Raw genomic sequence first — 18,589 nt, forward strand, 5'->3', positions numbered from 1 at the left:
TTGTTGCAAAAGCAATGCTAGATAACGAGTACAGCATGATCTGTCGCTCGAAGAGTAATTCTATAAACAGCTTGAATTTCTCGATCCAATGGTGCTGAAAGTGTAAGTTTGCCCGTATAAGGGTCAAGAGAGAATGTGTTGTTCTCATTGCCAGAAGCAATTTCGAATTTCACCATGCTGTTCATATTCATATCTTCATCCCGTGCGCTGACTCTTAGAACTTCTGATCCGATATCTTTGTTTTCTAGTAACGAAGCACTATACATATCTAACGTAAACTGCGGTCGATGATCATTTTCATCCATAACCGTAATGAAAACAGAGCACCGTGTTGATAGTGGATGAACTTCAGCTAAATCATATGCTTCTATTTGAAGTTCTATCGTAGATTTCTTGTTTATTTTATAAATTTCTTCTCTATCAAACTGGACCAAAGTTCTTAAAATCCCAGTTTCTGAGTCCAAAACAAAACGGTCTTCTTCTGGATTAGCAAGTCTGAAGCGGACAATACCATTTAATTTTGAATCTGGATCATCAGCTTCAACTGTGCCAACATAACTCAGTGGTGGCAAATTTTCAGCAATTTCAAATTGAAATATCTCTTTCAAACATGTAGGTGAATTATCGTTTACGTCAGTGATGAAAAATTCAGCTTCGATTAAAGACTTCACTTTGCCATTTTGAATTGAAATGGAAAGCTTTTCATAGTTGGTGGTTTCAAAATCTAACGCATTTTTTACATAAATCCAACCATCTGGAAATACACCAAACAAGTCATCAGGTGTTGGATCCACAATATAATATTGGTGTAGATATTGTCCAAAACCAATTTTTGACACCATTTCATTTACAGCTTTATCTTCAGGAATAATGAATTGCAAAGTTTGATTTTGAAATGATTCCAAAATGTTGTTGTCGTGCTTCACTAAAACAGTAATCTTGGTAGAATCATTCCTTGATGGCATGCCGTTGTCATTAGCGTGGACTGAGAATTCATACTGTCCCTGATTGACTAAATGGCCAGGTCGAGTCAATGTGACTAATCCACTATCAGAATCCACACTTAAAAATGCATGTCTTAGATCTGAAACTATATAATAGTTAATTTTTCCGTTCATTCCAGAATCTGCATCTTCAGCTCGAGTATGCAAAATTGGAAAACCAACAGGCGTGTGATCAGTGATTTCAACAATATTTGCATTATTTAAAAATTTAGGGTCATTATCGTTGACATCTTCTAAATTAACTGAAACAAGAACTGAAGTGACAGCCTGCTGACCATAAGCAAGCACTTTGAGTTGGTGCGTCCGTTGCTCTTCAAAGTCTAGTGTTCTTGTAGAACGAATTTCTCCAGAATATGGTCCAATTTCGAATAAGGACATATAATTTCCATCAACAATTTCATAATGTAATTGTGAGCCAGAATCAAAATCAGTCGCACTGACTGATCCAATGGGTCTAGCTAAATGTGGACCATTTCCAAAATCCTCTTGGACGACAAATTCATATTTTGGTTGTGTAAATTTAGGGGTAGCATACAGTGAGTCTATGAAATTCACCTGCACAGTAGCGTTATTCACAGAAGTTTTACCATCTGCATCTTTAGCTTTCACAACAATATTGATACTGTTTCGACCAAGAGGAATTTTCTTTAGAACTATCTTCCCGAGATTCACATCAAGATCAAATATACCCACCGGACTGTCTTCAAAGTAATACGTCACCAATCCATTAGAACCTTCATCAAGGTCTCGAGCTTTTACTGTTGCCACTGCACTACCAACAGCAGAAGATTTCAATATATTAACGGCATATTTCGTGGGATAGAATTTAGGAAGTTCGTCATTTACATCTAATACACGAATTCTGACGGTGGCGAAAGTTTGTCTTTGTGGCAAACCTTGGTCTGTTGCAATAATGTCCAGTGAGTACTCGGCTTGAATTTCACGATTTAAAGTTTTCATCAGAATCAAATCACCAGTTGTTTCATTTAACTGAAAATTTTCTGTAAATGCAATCAGTTGTACCTTAACTACAGCATTCATGCCTGAATCTTTGTCTGTAGTGCGTATGGTAGTTATGTGAGTTCCAATGCTAGCATCTTCTGGTACGGATGCTTCTAGAGAGTCGGGCAAAAATTCAGGCGAGTTGTCATTCACATCCATGAGTTGAATATAAACTTTTGTTGTGGAAAAGTCTTCAGTAAGTGCAGCGCTTTTGGCAGAGATTATGAGAATATGCTCAGACTGAAACTCATAATCAAGCTCTGCTGCGGTAGTAATAAGACCAGTTTTTTCAGTTATATGAAACCATCCAAATTCATTTCCAGATAAAATAGAGTAGAAAATGGGCTTATTTTCCAAATGCGCTTGTAAGGCAATGACTTTAGAACCAACTGGTAAATCTTCAGCTAAGCTAACCTTATAATGTTGCTTTTGAAAATTAGGTGACATACGTCGACTACCTTTCACAAAAATCTGCAACATTTTGTAAGTAACCTTAGGCTTCAAGCCTAGATCTTGTGCTTTCAAAGTAAGGTTGTACCAGTGATGTTCACGGTGGTTCAGTGATGCATTGGTTCGTAGAAGACTAAATCCGAGACTGTTGTCTAGACGAAAATGCCCAAGCTCATTTCCACTGGTAATGTTCAATGTTGTTTTTCCATTAATTCCGCTGTCTTTGTCTGTAACTGAAATGAGCGCTATCACAGAACCAACAGGGTTTTGGTTATTCACAATTGCATAACCACCAACATTATTGGTATAAAATCGAATTTGGATTTCAGGTGGGTGATCATTCGTATTTACAACTTGAATTCGAACGAAAGCGCGAGCTCTCTGAGAAGGTAAGCCGTGATCAGTTGCTTCGACTGTCAAAATGCACTCGCCCACGCATTCTCCACTGGTCTTGCAATAATGCTTATTGCAGTGAAGCGGTTTAGTAGTTTCAATTAAGCCAGTTTCTGAATTGATTGAAAAAGATTCTTCTTCATTGTCGATAAGTGAATAACTGAGACGTGAGTTTTCACCTAAATCTAAATCAGTTGCTTGTATTTGAAAAATCGGCTTTCCAACAGGCAAACTTTCATTCACTATCACTAAATATTCCGTTTCGTTGAACACAGGCGGATTATCATTAGAGTCGAGTACATTCAAGAAAACTGTTGTGTAGCCAGTCAACGGCGGGACACCACCATCGGTAGCGGAAATGTTCAAAATGTACAGATCTTTCTTTTCTCTGTCTAATGGATTTTTCAAAGTTAATAACAAAACTGAACCTTCATTTTGGCTGAGCAGTTGGCAACATTCGGCATCTGAGCCGATCAGCGTGTAATTCACAATTTTCCCATTTATTCCAGCATCTCGATCATTTGCACCGATTAAAACTATTTGAGTACCAATTTTAGCGCTTTCTGGAAGCGAAACATTTTGGTATGGGAGTGGAAACTTTGGAGCATTGTCGTTTACATCAAGCACATTAATTGTGACAGTGATAAAATATGCAGGCACTCCTTTACTTACGATCACCAAATCTATAGTATCCGAGTCACCATCGAGCAGATTTTCACGATCAATTTGCTCAGCAGTAATAATTTCTCCTGTATCAGTGTTGAAGTGGAAATGCACATTTGGTTCGCTTAACCGGTACTGATAACCATCTAGCTTTGTAATCGAACCAACAACTGTGTTTTTTGGCACGCCTAAATATTTATTTTCAAATTAAAGTATATACATAAAAATGGCCCTAAGTTTTGCTTAAAACTGCAAAAACTTAAACCAAAATGAACATTATTGTCAAAATGTATTAGCTGTTTGAATACTTCGAACAATATTTCATTAAGAAAAACTGGAAATTTAAGCACATATTACATTTTATTTAAAAATATAAAAAAACCGATGCAAATTCATTTCAAAATTAGTAAAAATATTTGATGCAACTTCAATGTATTTTATGTACATGTGAAGACAATTCTTTTACAAAACTTCAACACTCAATTACTTAAGAGAATTTTTGTACATTTTAGAGTGCATAAAATAAATTTGTGCAATTAGCCAACATTTTGTATGTAAATAACCATCATGAGGCTACCACAATGTCAGACAGAGAGAAAAATCAATTTCAACAGCAAAACAGTTCAAGGACAGTAATGAAACACCTGGTTACTCATCAAGCACTATTAAACTTTTTCAATAGAAAAAATTATTAAAATTGTATCAAGTAAAAAAGATTATCTATCAAAATTATTGCAGTTATTTTGCATTAGGTTGGTGAGGACGTCATTTTTAGCATATAAATTTACAAATATAGCATAACTTTTCAACGTCACCTTATTATACTGCATCATGAATGATAATAAACTTAAAGTTCTGAATGAAAAAGAAAACCTACTGCAATAGGTGATAAAATTTACAAGCAATTGTTTAAAATCTTATAAATGCAATTACTGAATAGGTAATGGAAAAAAAACGTTTCATACTGACTAACCTTCAGTAACATTGAGCTGTATGCGCTCTTCTAGAGAAGATGATGCGGATAAAGTGAGATAGAGAAAACTGCTTGCACCAAGAAGCAGTGGGAAGAAGATTGTAGCGGGGCAGTGTCCATTCATCTGTATTCATAGAAAAGAAGAGTGCCTAAATCAAACCATTCGGCTTTTTGTGTCGCTTAAATGTTTGAATGGAAAATCAACTGGCAACCAAGCAACGTCTGCTTTGATTTTTCGATTTCGAAATAAGCGCCAGTCCGTCACACCAGCCGACGCCAATCGCGCCAGCTTTTATTGAACAACTGCTGTTCTCCAGCTTTGATTGGACTCCTCTTGGGGATTATTATTTGCCTTTGTTGTGCTAAAGGTCACGTCAGCCATTTGCACGACAACCGTAAATAGCAACCAAACACCTGAAGCGACCTCTGCTGGACGGAAAGATCCCCCACAACGATTTTCCACCTTCATCATCTTCAGTAAAATAATATTTATCTATAATAATATTAAGTGTAGTCATTTTTTTAATATTCCTATTTTCATGAAGATGGGAAAAAGGAGATTGAATGAAAAAGAAAATAATTAGGACTTGTTTGAAAATTAATGAACATATGGATAGCAAACAATTGACACTAATGCTAATCTTATGCTGCAAATATATATTTTTTCATTTTTATAATCATACTCATCGTAAAAATAATTTAATAAATTAAAACATTTTTATTGAAACTTTATGTATCATTTTATAAATCACAAGAAAAATTGACACATTTTTAAAAGTTATGTTGTAATAAGAGATATTTATTGTCTAATGCAAATAAAAATATTTTACAATATTTACAATCAGAAATAGTGCACTTTCCGCCGTGTTTTAAGAAAAGTTATTCGTTGCTTACAGTGGCATAGAACATCAGCAGGGTTAATTACTGCTTTAGCATACTTTTTAGCTTTCAGTGCTGAGGGATTTAAACATCAATCAATGAATGAGTAAAGGTTTATTTTTGAACTGTAACAATTGTGACAAAACAATAACAGCAAAAGATAATGTGCCTGCCCTCGGTCTATTTTTGTATCAAAAGCCTTGCTTTCATGCATGAAAAGCTATTTTTAGGTTTTACTATTCAAATTTCAATCTGACAAGTATTTCCTGAAATTGCTATGGAATTTCATTAAAGCACATGCATTGCTTTTTCCAAGCAGTTAATTTCTTTCAATATGTTGGTTTTCAAATCTTTTAAGCACAGTTGACTCTTGAATCATAACTTAGAAGATTTTTTATCATCTGCTGTTGCATTGGAAGAAAAATATTTTATTATCTATTACAATGATAAAAAAAAGAGCGTCAAAAGAGTCTTGCAAAAATTTAAGCATACAACTATTGTCTATTAAATTTCATTTTGAAAACACCATTCCATTATTAAAATTGCCTTTCCAAACGCTGATGCACTTTAAACAAGCGCCTAAATGCTGACCGATTGATACTGTAAATTTTCAAGAAAATTCGAATATTGGATACGACCAAAAAGCTTCCTCACGAAATTATTTTATTGAAACTAATCATATGTTCATTCCAAATATTGATAAGTAATATATTACGGAGGAAATTTAGAAGTTTTGTAAAAATTTGCATGAATTTTGTAAAATTAATCTTCTAATGAATTAATTATACACATTTAATGCCACAATAGTTTTAGAATTTTATAAATGAAAATTTCTGTAGAAATTTCAACGTTTCATTTCTCAGACAATACAATAAATTTTACGTCGAAAGCACACTTAAAAAATAAAAACTATGACCTTCCGTTAAAATATATAAAGCGCAGGTAAACAACAAAGTTAAATATAAGTAGAGCTATTCAGAATTCAAACAGTTATCATTAATTAATACTGGAATGATATATTTACCGGCAATAACAATATTTGACGTATATTTATCATGAAGTTGTTGAATAATTTATAATTGCACACACACACTGATATACGTGGTAATTATTATAAACAGAATAATTTTTATTAAAACATATAAACTTGCGTTTTAATCAAGTACGCTTTTAAGACATAAAAAATAATAGATGAACGTGAATGGCATAAAAAGTAACTTGAATTTCTTATTCTTTTGTTTTATACTGTAAAACATTGAAGGAATTCAATTCCAAAAAGTATTTCTTACTAGTTGTTTAATGTTAATGAATTTTATTATTTTAATAATTTATTTTGTATAATTTATGAAAAGAAAGTTTTTCATGACAGGTACAGTTATTGTTCTTGCATATTTTAAATTGTCGTTTGATTTGAAGGTTGACGAGCGCCAAGCATCGACGTTGTGATAGGAAATTCAAATATCAGGCTACACCGATGGCGGATTCTCAAGATGATTTATCGACAACTGCAGAAGAATGTTCACCTGTGAATCAAAATTGCATCTTGATGAGAACAGCCCAACGACTGGAGGTATTTGAAAAAAAATTTTGAAAAAAAGATTTTCTTGTCTAAATGTTGGTTGATAAAAATAATAAAACAATGGTTGTGACAAAATTTTTTGAAATTTGAAAAGCCCAATTTTAGGAATTTTACAGAAGAGGGTTGATGTGCGATGTTTGCTTAATTACTGGTCACAAGCGAATTCAGGCTCATCGAGTGGTTTTGGCCGCTGCTTCGGACTATTTTCACGCCTTGTTTACGACCAACATGAAGGAAAGTTTATCCGACGAAGTGCACATCGGTAGTATTGATCCGGATATTCTCGAAGCAATAATCACTTACTGTTATTCTGGTGGGTATGGATTTTGTATAAAGGGGAAACGTGAACATTTAAAATTTTCAGGTGTTATTGAAGTGAATGAAATGAACGTGGAAAATCTGTTCCAAGGGGCTAGCATGCTTCAGGTACCGTCAGTTGTTGATCGTTGCAGCGAATTGCTGATAGAAAAGCTCCATCCTTCCAATTGTATTGGCATTCGCTCTTTTGCTGATAGAAATGGGTGTGACGTGCTGATGGATGCTGCTGAGAAATTTGTCTATGTAAGCAAGTGAAAATAGGTTCGGAAATTTGTCAGTTTAGAAATTATTTTAAAAATATTTCACGATTCAGTATATATGTATATTTTTTTGAAAAGTATGTTTCATTCAAAAAATAGTATTTCGTTCAGCAAACAGTGATAACATGAAATATGTTTCAAAAGGGTAGTTCATCGGGGGAAGTTTATATAATGTTTTCAATGAAGGATCGTTTGTATGCAACTTATTTCAGTGAACGTCATGTAAAGTGATATTCAAGTTCTATTTGAAATAATCTAGTTTGTGGTTTATTTTAGTTTGAATTGATTAATATTATATGAAACAGAATTATAGCTGAAACAAGGATAATTTCTTTTTCCTTTTTAAAAATGAATTGAAAATAATAGTGAAAAATTGTTTTTTTTTGAGAAATTCAAAGTATATTATGTATTATTTTGAGAGAATTTTCAATTATGCGAGTTGAAATTGTAGCAAAACTTTGTCGAAGTGATCAAGCACGATGAATATCTGCTTCTCAATGTTGCCGAGGTGATTGAATTGTTGTCCAGTGATTTTTTGAACGTTCCAAACGAGGGTATAATATATGAGGCGCTGATGTTGTGGATAATGCATTCGAAGGAGGAACGTGTGGAACATTTGGAGCGTTTGTTCGACGTGCTTAGAATAGCCGTACTGCCGCCCAAGTATATCGTTGAGCAGATCAAAACGAATCCGTTGATAATGAACAGTTTGGTTTGTTGCAAGCAAATTGTCGACGCTTTGGAATTCCACCTTTGCCCAAGTGCTCGGAGCATGTTCGAACTGGGCATTCGTTGCAGAGCTCGAAAATCCACACTGGGCAGTGTGATCTGTTTCGGTGGCACCGACGCTACGAAAAGTGAATAATGTATTTATTAATGTTTAATGGGACAATTGATTTGTTTATTTGTAGAAGCTTTGATCAGTGAACAGTATGATTTTGTCAATGACCGGTGGAATCCGGTCGTTTATGCCAGCAAGAGGGTACAGTTTGGTGTGGCGTTGTTTGGTGATCGTATATTTTTTATCGGCGGTCGTGAGGGCTTGAAAACCCTTTCCGTTGTTGATGTGTGGGATTACAAACGTGACAAAAATGTCTGTTTAACCAGAATTCCGTCCATGAATACACCGCGGCATGCTCTCGGTGAGTTTTATTGAATATTAAATTTATATTTTTTTTAATATTAAATTGAATTATTTTTTCTAGGCGTAGCAGTGATGGATGACATGATTTTTGCAATCGGGGGTCATGACGGTTGGACATGCTTGTCGTCGGCAGAACGGTTTGACGGGAAAGAGTGGGTTAAAATTGCCGACATGTCTACAGCTCGAAGTTCCTTCGGCATTGCAGTGTTGAACGGAAAGTGAATAGGGCAGAAAAATTATATATTATTCATTTTGAGCAACTGTAAATTTTATTTTTTCTCCTTCATGCAGAATATACGCCGTTGGTGGACGAGGTGCTGGCAACTGTCACAGTTCCGTGGAATGCTACCATCCGTTGAGAAATTGTTGGTATCCTTGTGCAGATATGTCCCATCCGCGTGGTAATGTCGCCGTTGGCGTTTTGAATGGTTTCTTGTACGCTGTAGGCGGTGTGAGCAGCGTTATTAGCAAGCTTGCAATTCGATACACTGCTGTTGAACGGTATGTGAATTTGATTGGCTTTTCCTCTATAATGTCATGCAAAATTGTATATTTCAATTTTGGCGACTCTTTTCTCAATTGCATATAATTAGTACAAGTGAAAATTTTTTTAAAGATATAATCCAGAAACGGATGAGTGGATTTACGTTGCTCATCTGTCCTCTGCTCGAGATGGAATAGCAGTCTGTACTGTTGGATGCTTTCTATTGGCTATTGGTGGCTATTCAGATAAACAGTACGAAAATTGCGTCGAATATTACGACGAAATTTCTTGCCGTTGGCATAAAGTAATTTTTTGTTTTATATAAATTATCATGTTTTATGAGATATGAGAATGTATATAAATGAGGACGATGGATTTCTAATTTCAGATTGCACCGCTGAAGTACGCTCGAGCAGGGGCTTCTGCGGTGGTATTTCCCAACGTTACAGTTTATCCATGATTGTTGGTGTAAATTTTGTTTCTGACAACTGTATGAAACTGATCATCAAAAAAAGTATTGTGATCAAAGTGAAATTAAAATTACTGAAACAATATTCCTTTTGTGTTCACAGAAAAAAGACATGCTTCTAGATACACTTTAATTGGAAAATATGGCAACAAAAGCAAATTCACACATGACATCAATATCAATTTCCAATCTTCACTTTCCTTTTCTTCTTACTGTTATAAGTCTTCTTTTTCTTCAATTCGTATGTTTTGCTTTTTTTATTTTCCTGTTTTTTACGATGATTTTTTTCTATACGAACGGTGCCAGAATTGCTTTGCTCATCGATGCTTTGTTCAAACATCATTTCGTTTGGTTCTTTAACTTTGACAGTTTTCTTTTTATCTGTTAATTTTTTGTTTAAATTAGGTTTCAATTTTCTCTTTTGATAATCCAACAGTTTTTCTCGAATCTGTGAAAAAAACATTAACTTATATAAATATGAAAACACAAATGTATTCAATAAGCATAAAATTGAAAATAACCGTAATAAAAATAAAAATTAATAATAATGCAATCAGAAATTAACGTATTCTTGTGCATTATACTTTTGTCATGTGATCGTCAGGCTTGACCATTTCGGCAAAGTAGTCGCTTGGACGAAACGCTAAACTGGGCTCATTATCAATCATAGAAAACGCACTTTTAACACTTTCCTTGGCCTGATTATAGCTAAAATACAAGCATCAAAAAACCAAAATAGCATCAATTTAACTGAAATTACAAATTCATTTCAAGTTGGAAATCATTTGATTTTGCAGCATCATCAGCAGCCTTACTGCGACTAACTGTAACGTTCATGCGTTCAATCCAAGGTAAATTTTTATTTAACTCTTCAAGCTTCTTTTTGAGGCCATTCTAAAACTAAACAGAATTAAAATAAGCAACAACATTTCATGCTATACCTTGTTGTTTACTGCACTTGATTTCGGTACAGTTATGTTCAATCCAGGCTTTAAATAGCCTTGTTGAAGTGCCACTTGAAGCTAAATTTCAAAATGAAAAACTATTTAAAAATGCAAAGTAAAATTACTTCAGTGTCAGAATCTTCATCAGAAGATTCAAGCTCATTATTTCTTATCACACTGCCATCCATGATTTTAAACCTGAATAATATCAAACCGGTAAAATATGTGATAGAAAATTTGTTAATACTTTTCTTACTTTATTTAAAAATTATATTGAAGCAAAAAAACACTCAATAATACATATTCATCAATAAAATTAATTTACTTTTGATATGGAAAAATTTGTCTACAAAAAAATAATTACTGAAAATTAGGTTATTTAAAGCAAAAGTACTGTAAATCTGCAAAGCATTAAAAATTAGAAAAGTGATTAAATTGCGTAAAAATTTATTTGTTTGTTTATTTGTTTTATTATGGTAGCATATTTTAATCTTGAGAATTATTAAATTTTAGAATTTGGTTGAACTGAACTAAGATGAAGCTACTAAGCTGAATAGGGCATAAATAATTTATATTTAAAAAACCAAAGAAAAATATTAACATGTTTGAAATTTTTTCAAATTGAAAAATAATCTTTATAAATATGAACTAAATATATACGTAAATGTTGTGCAAATTAGCTATTTGCCGTTACAGTTATTGAAAATGAAGTTCACTAGTGATTATAGACCAAAACTTTAAAATTAATTGAAATGAAAATAATCAATGCTTCAAATATTCTACATAAATCACAGTGCAATAAATTTGACAAATTATTAGAATTGGAAATTATAGCACAAATGAAATTACTTATTTGATAATTTTATGACTTATTCTATTATAGATTACTTATAAAATGCTCAAAAAACGAATAAAACAGTATGTTGTAGATACAAAAATTTTGTTTTTTCATACGTGTCAATAACTTTTCCATTCTGCTTAAGTTTTTTTCGTATTTTACGTTCACTATTACAGGTTAAACAGTTATTTTTCACTGATTTGAAAATTTCCACCTTACAGTTTATTATCATTAAATGAGAAAATTTACAAGTTGTAACATGATTGTTTGAGATGTAAGAAATTGACAATTGTGCAAGCAACTTGATCACCTTATCAAATGTTGATGAGCGGCTTTAATCGATAGCGTGTTGCTGACGTTTTTTCTCAATTGAATTTATTTACTTCAGTTTAGCTGTTGGACAACTCACGCCGCCACAAGGCCAACGCTATGCAAACGCGTTCAACAATTTTCACTAGTTTGCAGAAGGGGGCCATGGGAGAAAATGATTGACGAAATAGATTGATTAGCAAGCGATTGGTGATCAAGCAAATTTTAGCCGTGAAGCGCGGAATTTGCTTCGCTGTTTGATTGATACAACGGCCGTCGGCAACGGTGAACTATAGCTAGCTAGCTGCGGCAGCGTGGGCTAATTTTAAATTTCCTTTAAGCTACAAAGTTCTGTGAAAAATTGAATGGAAAAATGACAAGTTGCATGTATTTGAAAAATATCCGCCTACTTTGCATTCTGCTTGCTGCCTGTTTTTTGCCAATTTGGGCGTGTCCTCAGCACCAGCAGCAGCAGCAATTTTCATTTTCAACTCAAATCAAAAATGACCAAATGGATATTTTTAAAAGATATTATATTGAAAAAATGATCGATTTTGGAAAAGTGATATTTGCCGATTCATACCGATCTCCGGTAGAAAATATTATGGAATATTTGCGTAAGCTGTTGGAGAAAGTGCAATATTATTGTATGGAAATATCCAACTGGAAGAACACCACTTTAAAAGAGCCCTGTAGGGAAGATTTGAGTTTCATGGTTTGCTCATTTTCTGATTTTTTAAATGGAACTGCAACTAAACTGGCGAAACTCTGTGATTCATTGCCAGACGACGCAAAAGTAGCATGTGTTGAAGAATCAAATCAGAAGATTTATTCAAACCTCTGGGTAATTAAAGGTTAGTATTCATCAATTGGAAATTGTTTTCATTTCACTCATGATATAATATATAGCCTCTTACTTATTTAAAAAGAAACAAATTTTTTTTAATTTTTAAAGAAGTGGTGGTTATGCACTTTTTGTTGTTACCCATGAGGACGACATTATTTATTTTATATAATGTTGCATTTATGTTGACAGACGCTTGAATAATTTATTATTGTTCACTAAGAAATGCAGAAATTAAATGAAGTTCAAAAGTGAAGAATTTCTTTCAAATTTAATTCCTTTTATGCATATACAATTTGAAACATAACATTCGATATATTTTTAGTTTTGTCAAATTATTCAAACTTTGTTAATTAAAATTAATTTAAACGGCAGTTTTTATATTACATATGTAAATTTATGTATACTGAAGTTAACGAGTGTAAAATTAATTAACCCTTTAAGTGAAACGTTTGAAATTTAAGTTGTGGACTCTATTGGTAAGCTTCCGTCTGGTATCTTTCAAGGAAATTTGCTTTTTCTTGGAAGCTATGAAGAATGCTTAGACATCTCCGTGTCGAGAAACCAAAATCAAAATGCTGGGTAAATAAACATAGCTGCTTTTCAGTGTTGAATTTCACTTAGTATTTTCAGAGAAGCCAAAGAAGGGACATTTCAAGGAAAGCATTGTTCCATAATGATTCACTTACCTCGATTTCACATGAATACAATAAAGAGGCTGCCATTTGCATATTCTGTAAGTTTTCCTTTCTTTTATCTAAATTTAATAATAAAGCTCATCGTTGTGTTTAGAATAATAAGTTGAAAAGTGACAGTTTGACCGAGCCGCCGTTGCAATGGGGCATTTGCATGCCTAAAACTTGTTCAGCTGTTGAAACAACTAAACTAAGTGATTTGAGTGAGTATTTTATTTTTCAAATATATTAATAAAGAAAATATTAAATGGAATTGTACATTATTTTGTAGCATCTCAAGTGTTTTTTTTTCAAATTTTATTCATTCAAGTATTTTATTATTTTGTTCATCTTAGTGTTATCTACTTATAATTTATTACTGTTTTTAGATAATGGTATTAAAAATGATTTCAGTTTCTTAATAAGTTTTTCATTTTCATATATGTGATTAATTGGTTTTCAGTTTATCCAAATGCTTCTTCGATGATCAAGATTCGTTGTGAAGAACCGCAAGCATTGGAAGATGATGCCGGTTCTATTGTAATGGTGTATGCAATTATTTCTATTTTATAACATTTTAATCAAACTTTCATTTTAAAATCATTTTTATTGCAACTGTATTCAATTTGCCTATTTTTTGTTAATTTAATTTAATTATTTGAATATTTTGAAGTGTTATTGGATGTGCGTTAGCATTTTTGGTAATCGTCGGTTCTGCAATGGATTTCTGGTATCAATATAAATCAGACACATCGAAAAAGGTTGTAAAAAATTCTCACAGTTCCAAAAACAACTTGAACATTGTAAGAATAATTTTATTATATTTTGAAACACTGTTCAATGATTATCTAAGGTTGAATTTGACATGGTCAATCAAGATGGTGCGTCACATCATGCCAACGCAGTTGTTGAGGAATCATGTACTGTATAATTTGTTTGATTGATTCGATTATTTGACAACCAATAAATATGCTTGTAGATGACTGGAAGAAGTGTGTAATTTTGTCTTTCTCGATACCGAGAAATTTATCCGAGCTGCAGTTAATAAATCCAGATCACATACAATGCATTGATGGCATTCGTGTGCTTAGCGTGTGTTATGCTATTTTTGGATTTAGCGTTCTGTTTGCAATGAACAACATTGGTAAAAGAAAAAAAACACAAGGAAATTCAACAACAGCAATCTGTATTTCAGACAACGCGTTACAGGCGATGGACATGATAAGCAAATTTTATGCACAAATAATTAATTCCGCCGCTTTGGCAGCCGATTCATTTTTTGTTCTCAGCGGGTTCCTGGTGTGCTACTTATTTTTGAATCGTGCACAACTTCACAATGCCCTTGATCCAATGCATTGGGTACTGTTCTACATACGGCGTGCCATAAGGTAACCGATGATTTCCATTTTCCAACGTTGAAACGTTTGAAATAGCTGAAGATTCTTTTTTTTATGAATTTTATTAATTAATATTCTTTTATTAATTTCTTTTTTTATAGACTTGTTCCTGTTTATGTTGTTTTACTTGGCTTTGTGGCTTTGTTGTTCAAGCACGTTGGCGATGGACCTCTGTGGACGGGTAGTATACCGTCGTTCAGTTCTCAACTCGGATGTGAATCTTCTTGGTGGACCAATTTATTATTTATAAACAATTTTTTTGGTCAAGAAAATCCAGTTTGTTTATTTTTTGTTTAGTTTTTTAAAAAAATATTATTTCATATCTTCTACATTTCAGTGTATGGGTTGGGCGTGGTTTCTTGCTGTAGAAGTGCAACTTTACATATTATCACCTTTATTATTATTACTTTATCATTAGTAAGTTTTCTTATGAATATTTTTTTTTGGTAATTTTGGAGAAAATAATTAAAGATGATTAAATTGTTGAAGAAAATTTATATTTACAGTCAGTTTGTAACATCTCAAGCAATGTTGTGAGATTATTTCTATGTGCATCTTAATAATTGTAGCTCCCCTCGTGTGGCTTTAGCCGCTACGAGCCTGCTGATGATAAGTTTTGCAGTTCTTCACGCTGTTATAGTTGTTCTAAATGATTATCCACCTTCATACGTTGCTACAACAAACTTCTCAGAGTAAGCAGCTTGTTTTTCTTTTGAAAGTTATTCAAATATATTTACTCTTGTTTTTAAGACTGGAAAAATTGGATGCTTATGTGAAAAATGTGTTCGTAAAACCATATTCACACTGTTGTTCATATTTAGTTGGAATAGCGTTGGGCTATTTTATATACAAAATGAAAAATAAACCCTACAAATTTTCCAAGGTAATATTCTTTTTATTTCAGCGTTTACTTTTTTGATTACAATTTATGCTGCAAGTCATTAAAGTTTTAAACAATACCAGCATATATAATTAATTATTATAATCAGATAAAAATTGTGTAAGATTTTTTAAGCGCACTCGAAAAGTGTTGTGGATTGTTTCATTGCTGTTCAACGCAACGACAGTTTTTGGCATTTACGACTACGCTAAAGGTGCCGTATGTTCAGCAATGCGATGGTCAAGCACAGCTAAAGGTTTATACGCATGTCTGAGCCGTTTGTCCTGGCCCATCACCATTGCCATGATCATCATGCTATGCTTGAACTCAAAGAATTGTATGCGATTGTTCTTCAAGCTAGGAAGAATTGTTTTCTTATTCGATCATATTTTTACAGGTTTTGTCAATCGATGGCTTTCCATGAGAATGTGGAAGCCGTTGAGCAGGCTTAGCTACTGTGCGGCTCTCATTCATCCAATGATCACCGCAACACTGCTTTTAACGCTCAGAGAGTCTTTTCATGTTACTATATGCAATGTGGTAATTGTAATTTCTTTTTTTCATAATTTTTGGAACTTTAAAAATTAGCTATTGTATTATAATTTTTTTCATTAGTAAAGATAATATTGGTAGATTTTAATGTTAAAGCATCTTGAATTATAATCGTTTGTTTTCTTTCTTTTTGAAAAAGTAAAAAAAATCATTTTTGCTTTTGAAAGTAATTTAAATGTAATTTTACTATTAGAAAGGAGAACTTCATGTGTTTTTCTTTTTCCATTTTAGATCTACAATGCGGTATCGGTTACGTGCATTACTTATTTAGTAGCTCTGGTGGTGTATTTGTGCTTGGAAGCTCCACTGAGCAAGTTACGAATCGACATTCTTTCTTACGATAATCTGGCGGATTCATTTACTTTGAAAATTTGAAGCCCAAATGTCTTTCACGTGAAGCATTGCTGAACAACAATCTCAATGAAAACGATGCTTCATTGATTATATTTTCAAGATTTCAATTTAACAAAAAATTTTTCAAATTTTAGCATGCGAAATGTGATGATTTTACCATTTTTAACGTCATTCGAATTTACTAAATGCAACTGAAGTTTCTGTAAATGAATGATGAACTTTGATCTTTTGTGGAATTCAGTCCATTTTATTAAAAAGAAAAGTTTTTTTTTCTTGATTTTCAGATACAAGTTTACATTGTTGAAGTTTTGAATGAATTGAAATTGACCGTCACTAAGTTTTAATAGTATAACAGCGTTATGTAAAATAATTTATTATTTTGTAGATAATATCCTTTACATTGGTAGTAGTTAAAATTTACTTTAGTGAAAATTTTATACAATATTTTTCTAAAAAATTTATACTTTTAATTAAACGCCCTCTATTTTTCTTAAATATCGTTGTTGCACAAAAATATATAATACTGTAAGAATGGAACTTGCACATTACAGAACAATCAATTTTAATTATTCCTCTTTATTTGATTTCATTTTATATGGCATAAGTTAATACCAGTGCTAGCCTTTGTCGGTGTAAATTACTTTTAAAACGGGATCGCTTTATCACGGTTATCATTAATGGACGCGGTTGTAATATTGTTTCTAATTGCGTTCTTCATTTCGTTGCTTGCACTGACGGTTTTAATTTTGCTTGTACATTCTGGTCTGCTTTTTGAACCGGTGGTCTCTGAAGGTGAGCCACATCTTTGTGCGGAGGCGAAAATAGTATACAAAATTGTAGAAGAGGAACACAGTTCTGAAAATCTCGGATATTATTTCAACGAAATCACATCCATCATTACCAAAGCTTATCCAATGGCGATTTTTCTCGAATGTCCCACCGGTACTGGTAAATTTTCAAAATGTGCCGTCGGCTGTATAATATCGTTGAAGCATGCGGATGAGGAAGAAAGCGAAATGCTTGTCACTTATGATGAACTGAAATTGCTTTTTGACAAAGGTTATGTACCATTTGTCTTGCCGAGAATAGAGCGCGGTTTGGTTTCTTGGTTCCCATACAGAACTCCGTTTTCCATATGGTTCGCTTCGAGACGTGTTTATAAGAAAATGAATTCATTTATTGAACAAGGAAATATCAAACCGTTCCCATTTTTGGAATTTTATAAAGATTGCAAAATTTACTATTTTGCTCCGTTGGAAAAACAAGAACAATGCTTACTGAATGAATTTACGCAGACCTATTCAGATGTGGAAAATAAGCCTCCTGTTACTGAAGAAACGCACATCAAACATTAACATTTAAATTCGTTTTGTTTATTTTACGCTTTTCTACTCACGATTTCATATGTATACCTGTGGGAATTGTAGTTAGTTTGCAATGTACTGGTATTGGTATTGCATTTTGCCTTTGTTTACTTTGTTTTAATGTAAATTTATTGACGTATTTAAACAAAAACCTGCACCAAAAGTAAAACTATTCTGACATTTTGATTTATCTTTTTCTTTATTGATTTTATCGTATGGAGAAACTTTTACTACAGCTGTAGGCGGTCCCAAATTCGAATAATCTGTTCTTCAATGAATAATGATTGAATGAATGAAAAACTAATTAACCTTTGTTTTCTGACAAATAAAAAATGCATTTGAATTTTTAATTTAAAAAATGATTCATTTTTGAAATTTTCTGTAGAAAAATGTTAAGTAGATTTATTCAAGATCTGATGCAGAATTTATTTTAATATGTCAGCAAAGAATAATGTGCATGCATACAGCAATTTTATTTAAATGTTTTAAACATAAATGTAGAAAAATGTATGTGCATTTTTTTCAATTTCAACTTGGAAAAAATCATTTATTGAAATGACATCATATGAATTTCGATTAATACAATTTTTTTGCTGAACTTCATTGAATTTTTGAAATCTGTATACATGTCCTTTTGTGAATACATTATTTTTCGGATAGATTAATTTTCATAAAACATCAGCTAATGATACTTATCAAATGTTTATTTTTAAACATTCTATGAAATAAATATAAAAATTTTGAAAAAATAAAATGTTCATGATTATTGGACATATACACATGAAACATATACATTCGACAGTGATTTGAACATA

The 18,589-nt window shown here is 32.6% G+C and overlaps 5 protein-coding genes across 5 annotated transcripts; 3 read left to right on the top strand and 2 right to left on the bottom strand.

Moving 5' to 3' along the window:
• Positions 1–32: 32 nt before the first annotated feature.
• Tsp_01505a (putative cadherin domain protein) lies at positions 33–4,609 on the bottom strand (the record flags this gene model as incomplete). The annotated part of the gene is made up of 2 exons (XM_003377223.1): positions 4,486–4,609; positions 33–3,700 (listed from the first exon to the last, which is right to left on the bottom strand). Coding segments are annotated over exons 1-2 (3,792 nt in total), but the record flags the coding sequence as incomplete, so codon positions are not given.
• A 2,229-nt stretch (positions 4,610–6,838) lies between these two features.
• On the top strand, positions 6,839–9,609 carry Tsp_01504 (putative BTB/POZ domain protein). The gene is made up of 9 exons (XM_003377224.1): positions 6,839–6,934; positions 7,049–7,256; positions 7,308–7,504; positions 7,973–8,378; positions 8,433–8,663; positions 8,727–8,883; positions 8,957–9,166; positions 9,282–9,453; positions 9,538–9,609. The coding sequence occupies exons 1-9, from the start codon at positions 6,839–6,841 to the stop codon at positions 9,607–9,609; spliced, it is 1,749 nt and encodes a 582-aa protein (XP_003377272.1).
• A 187-nt stretch (positions 9,610–9,796) lies between these two features.
• Tsp_01503 (putative rRNA-processing protein EBP2) lies at positions 9,797–11,535 on the bottom strand. The gene is made up of 7 exons (XM_003377225.1): positions 11,528–11,535; positions 10,888–10,908; positions 10,688–10,760; positions 10,560–10,640; positions 10,379–10,512; positions 10,203–10,326; positions 9,797–10,066 (listed from the first exon to the last, which is right to left on the bottom strand). Exons 1-7 carry the CDS (start codon positions 11,533–11,535, stop codon positions 9,797–9,799), a joined length of 711 nt encoding a protein of 236 aa, XP_003377273.1.
• A 547-nt stretch (positions 11,536–12,082) lies between these two features.
• On the top strand, positions 12,083–16,431 carry Tsp_01502 (conserved hypothetical protein). Its single transcript, XM_003377226.1, has 9 exons — positions 12,083–12,563; positions 13,018–13,135; positions 13,187–13,289; positions 13,642–13,759; positions 14,207–14,615; positions 15,194–15,316; positions 15,375–15,507; positions 15,640–16,044; positions 16,288–16,431. The coding sequence occupies exons 1-9, from the start codon at positions 12,083–12,085 to the stop codon at positions 16,429–16,431; spliced, it is 2,034 nt and encodes a 677-aa protein (XP_003377274.1).
• Positions 16,432–17,087: 656 nt separating this feature from the next.
• Positions 17,088–17,765, top strand: Tsp_01501 (conserved hypothetical protein). Its single transcript, XM_003377227.1, has 2 exons — positions 17,088–17,202; positions 17,251–17,765. Exons 1-2 carry the CDS (start codon positions 17,088–17,090, stop codon positions 17,763–17,765), a joined length of 630 nt encoding a protein of 209 aa, XP_003377275.1.
• Positions 17,766–18,589: the final 824 nt, after the last annotated feature.

The sequence above is a fragment of the Trichinella spiralis genome (assembly GCF_000181795.1).
Source record: "Trichinella spiralis strain ISS 195 chromosome Unknown Scfld4, whole genome shotgun sequence".
Lineage (NCBI taxonomy): Eukaryota > Metazoa > Nematoda > Enoplea > Trichinellida > Trichinellidae > Trichinella > Trichinella spiralis.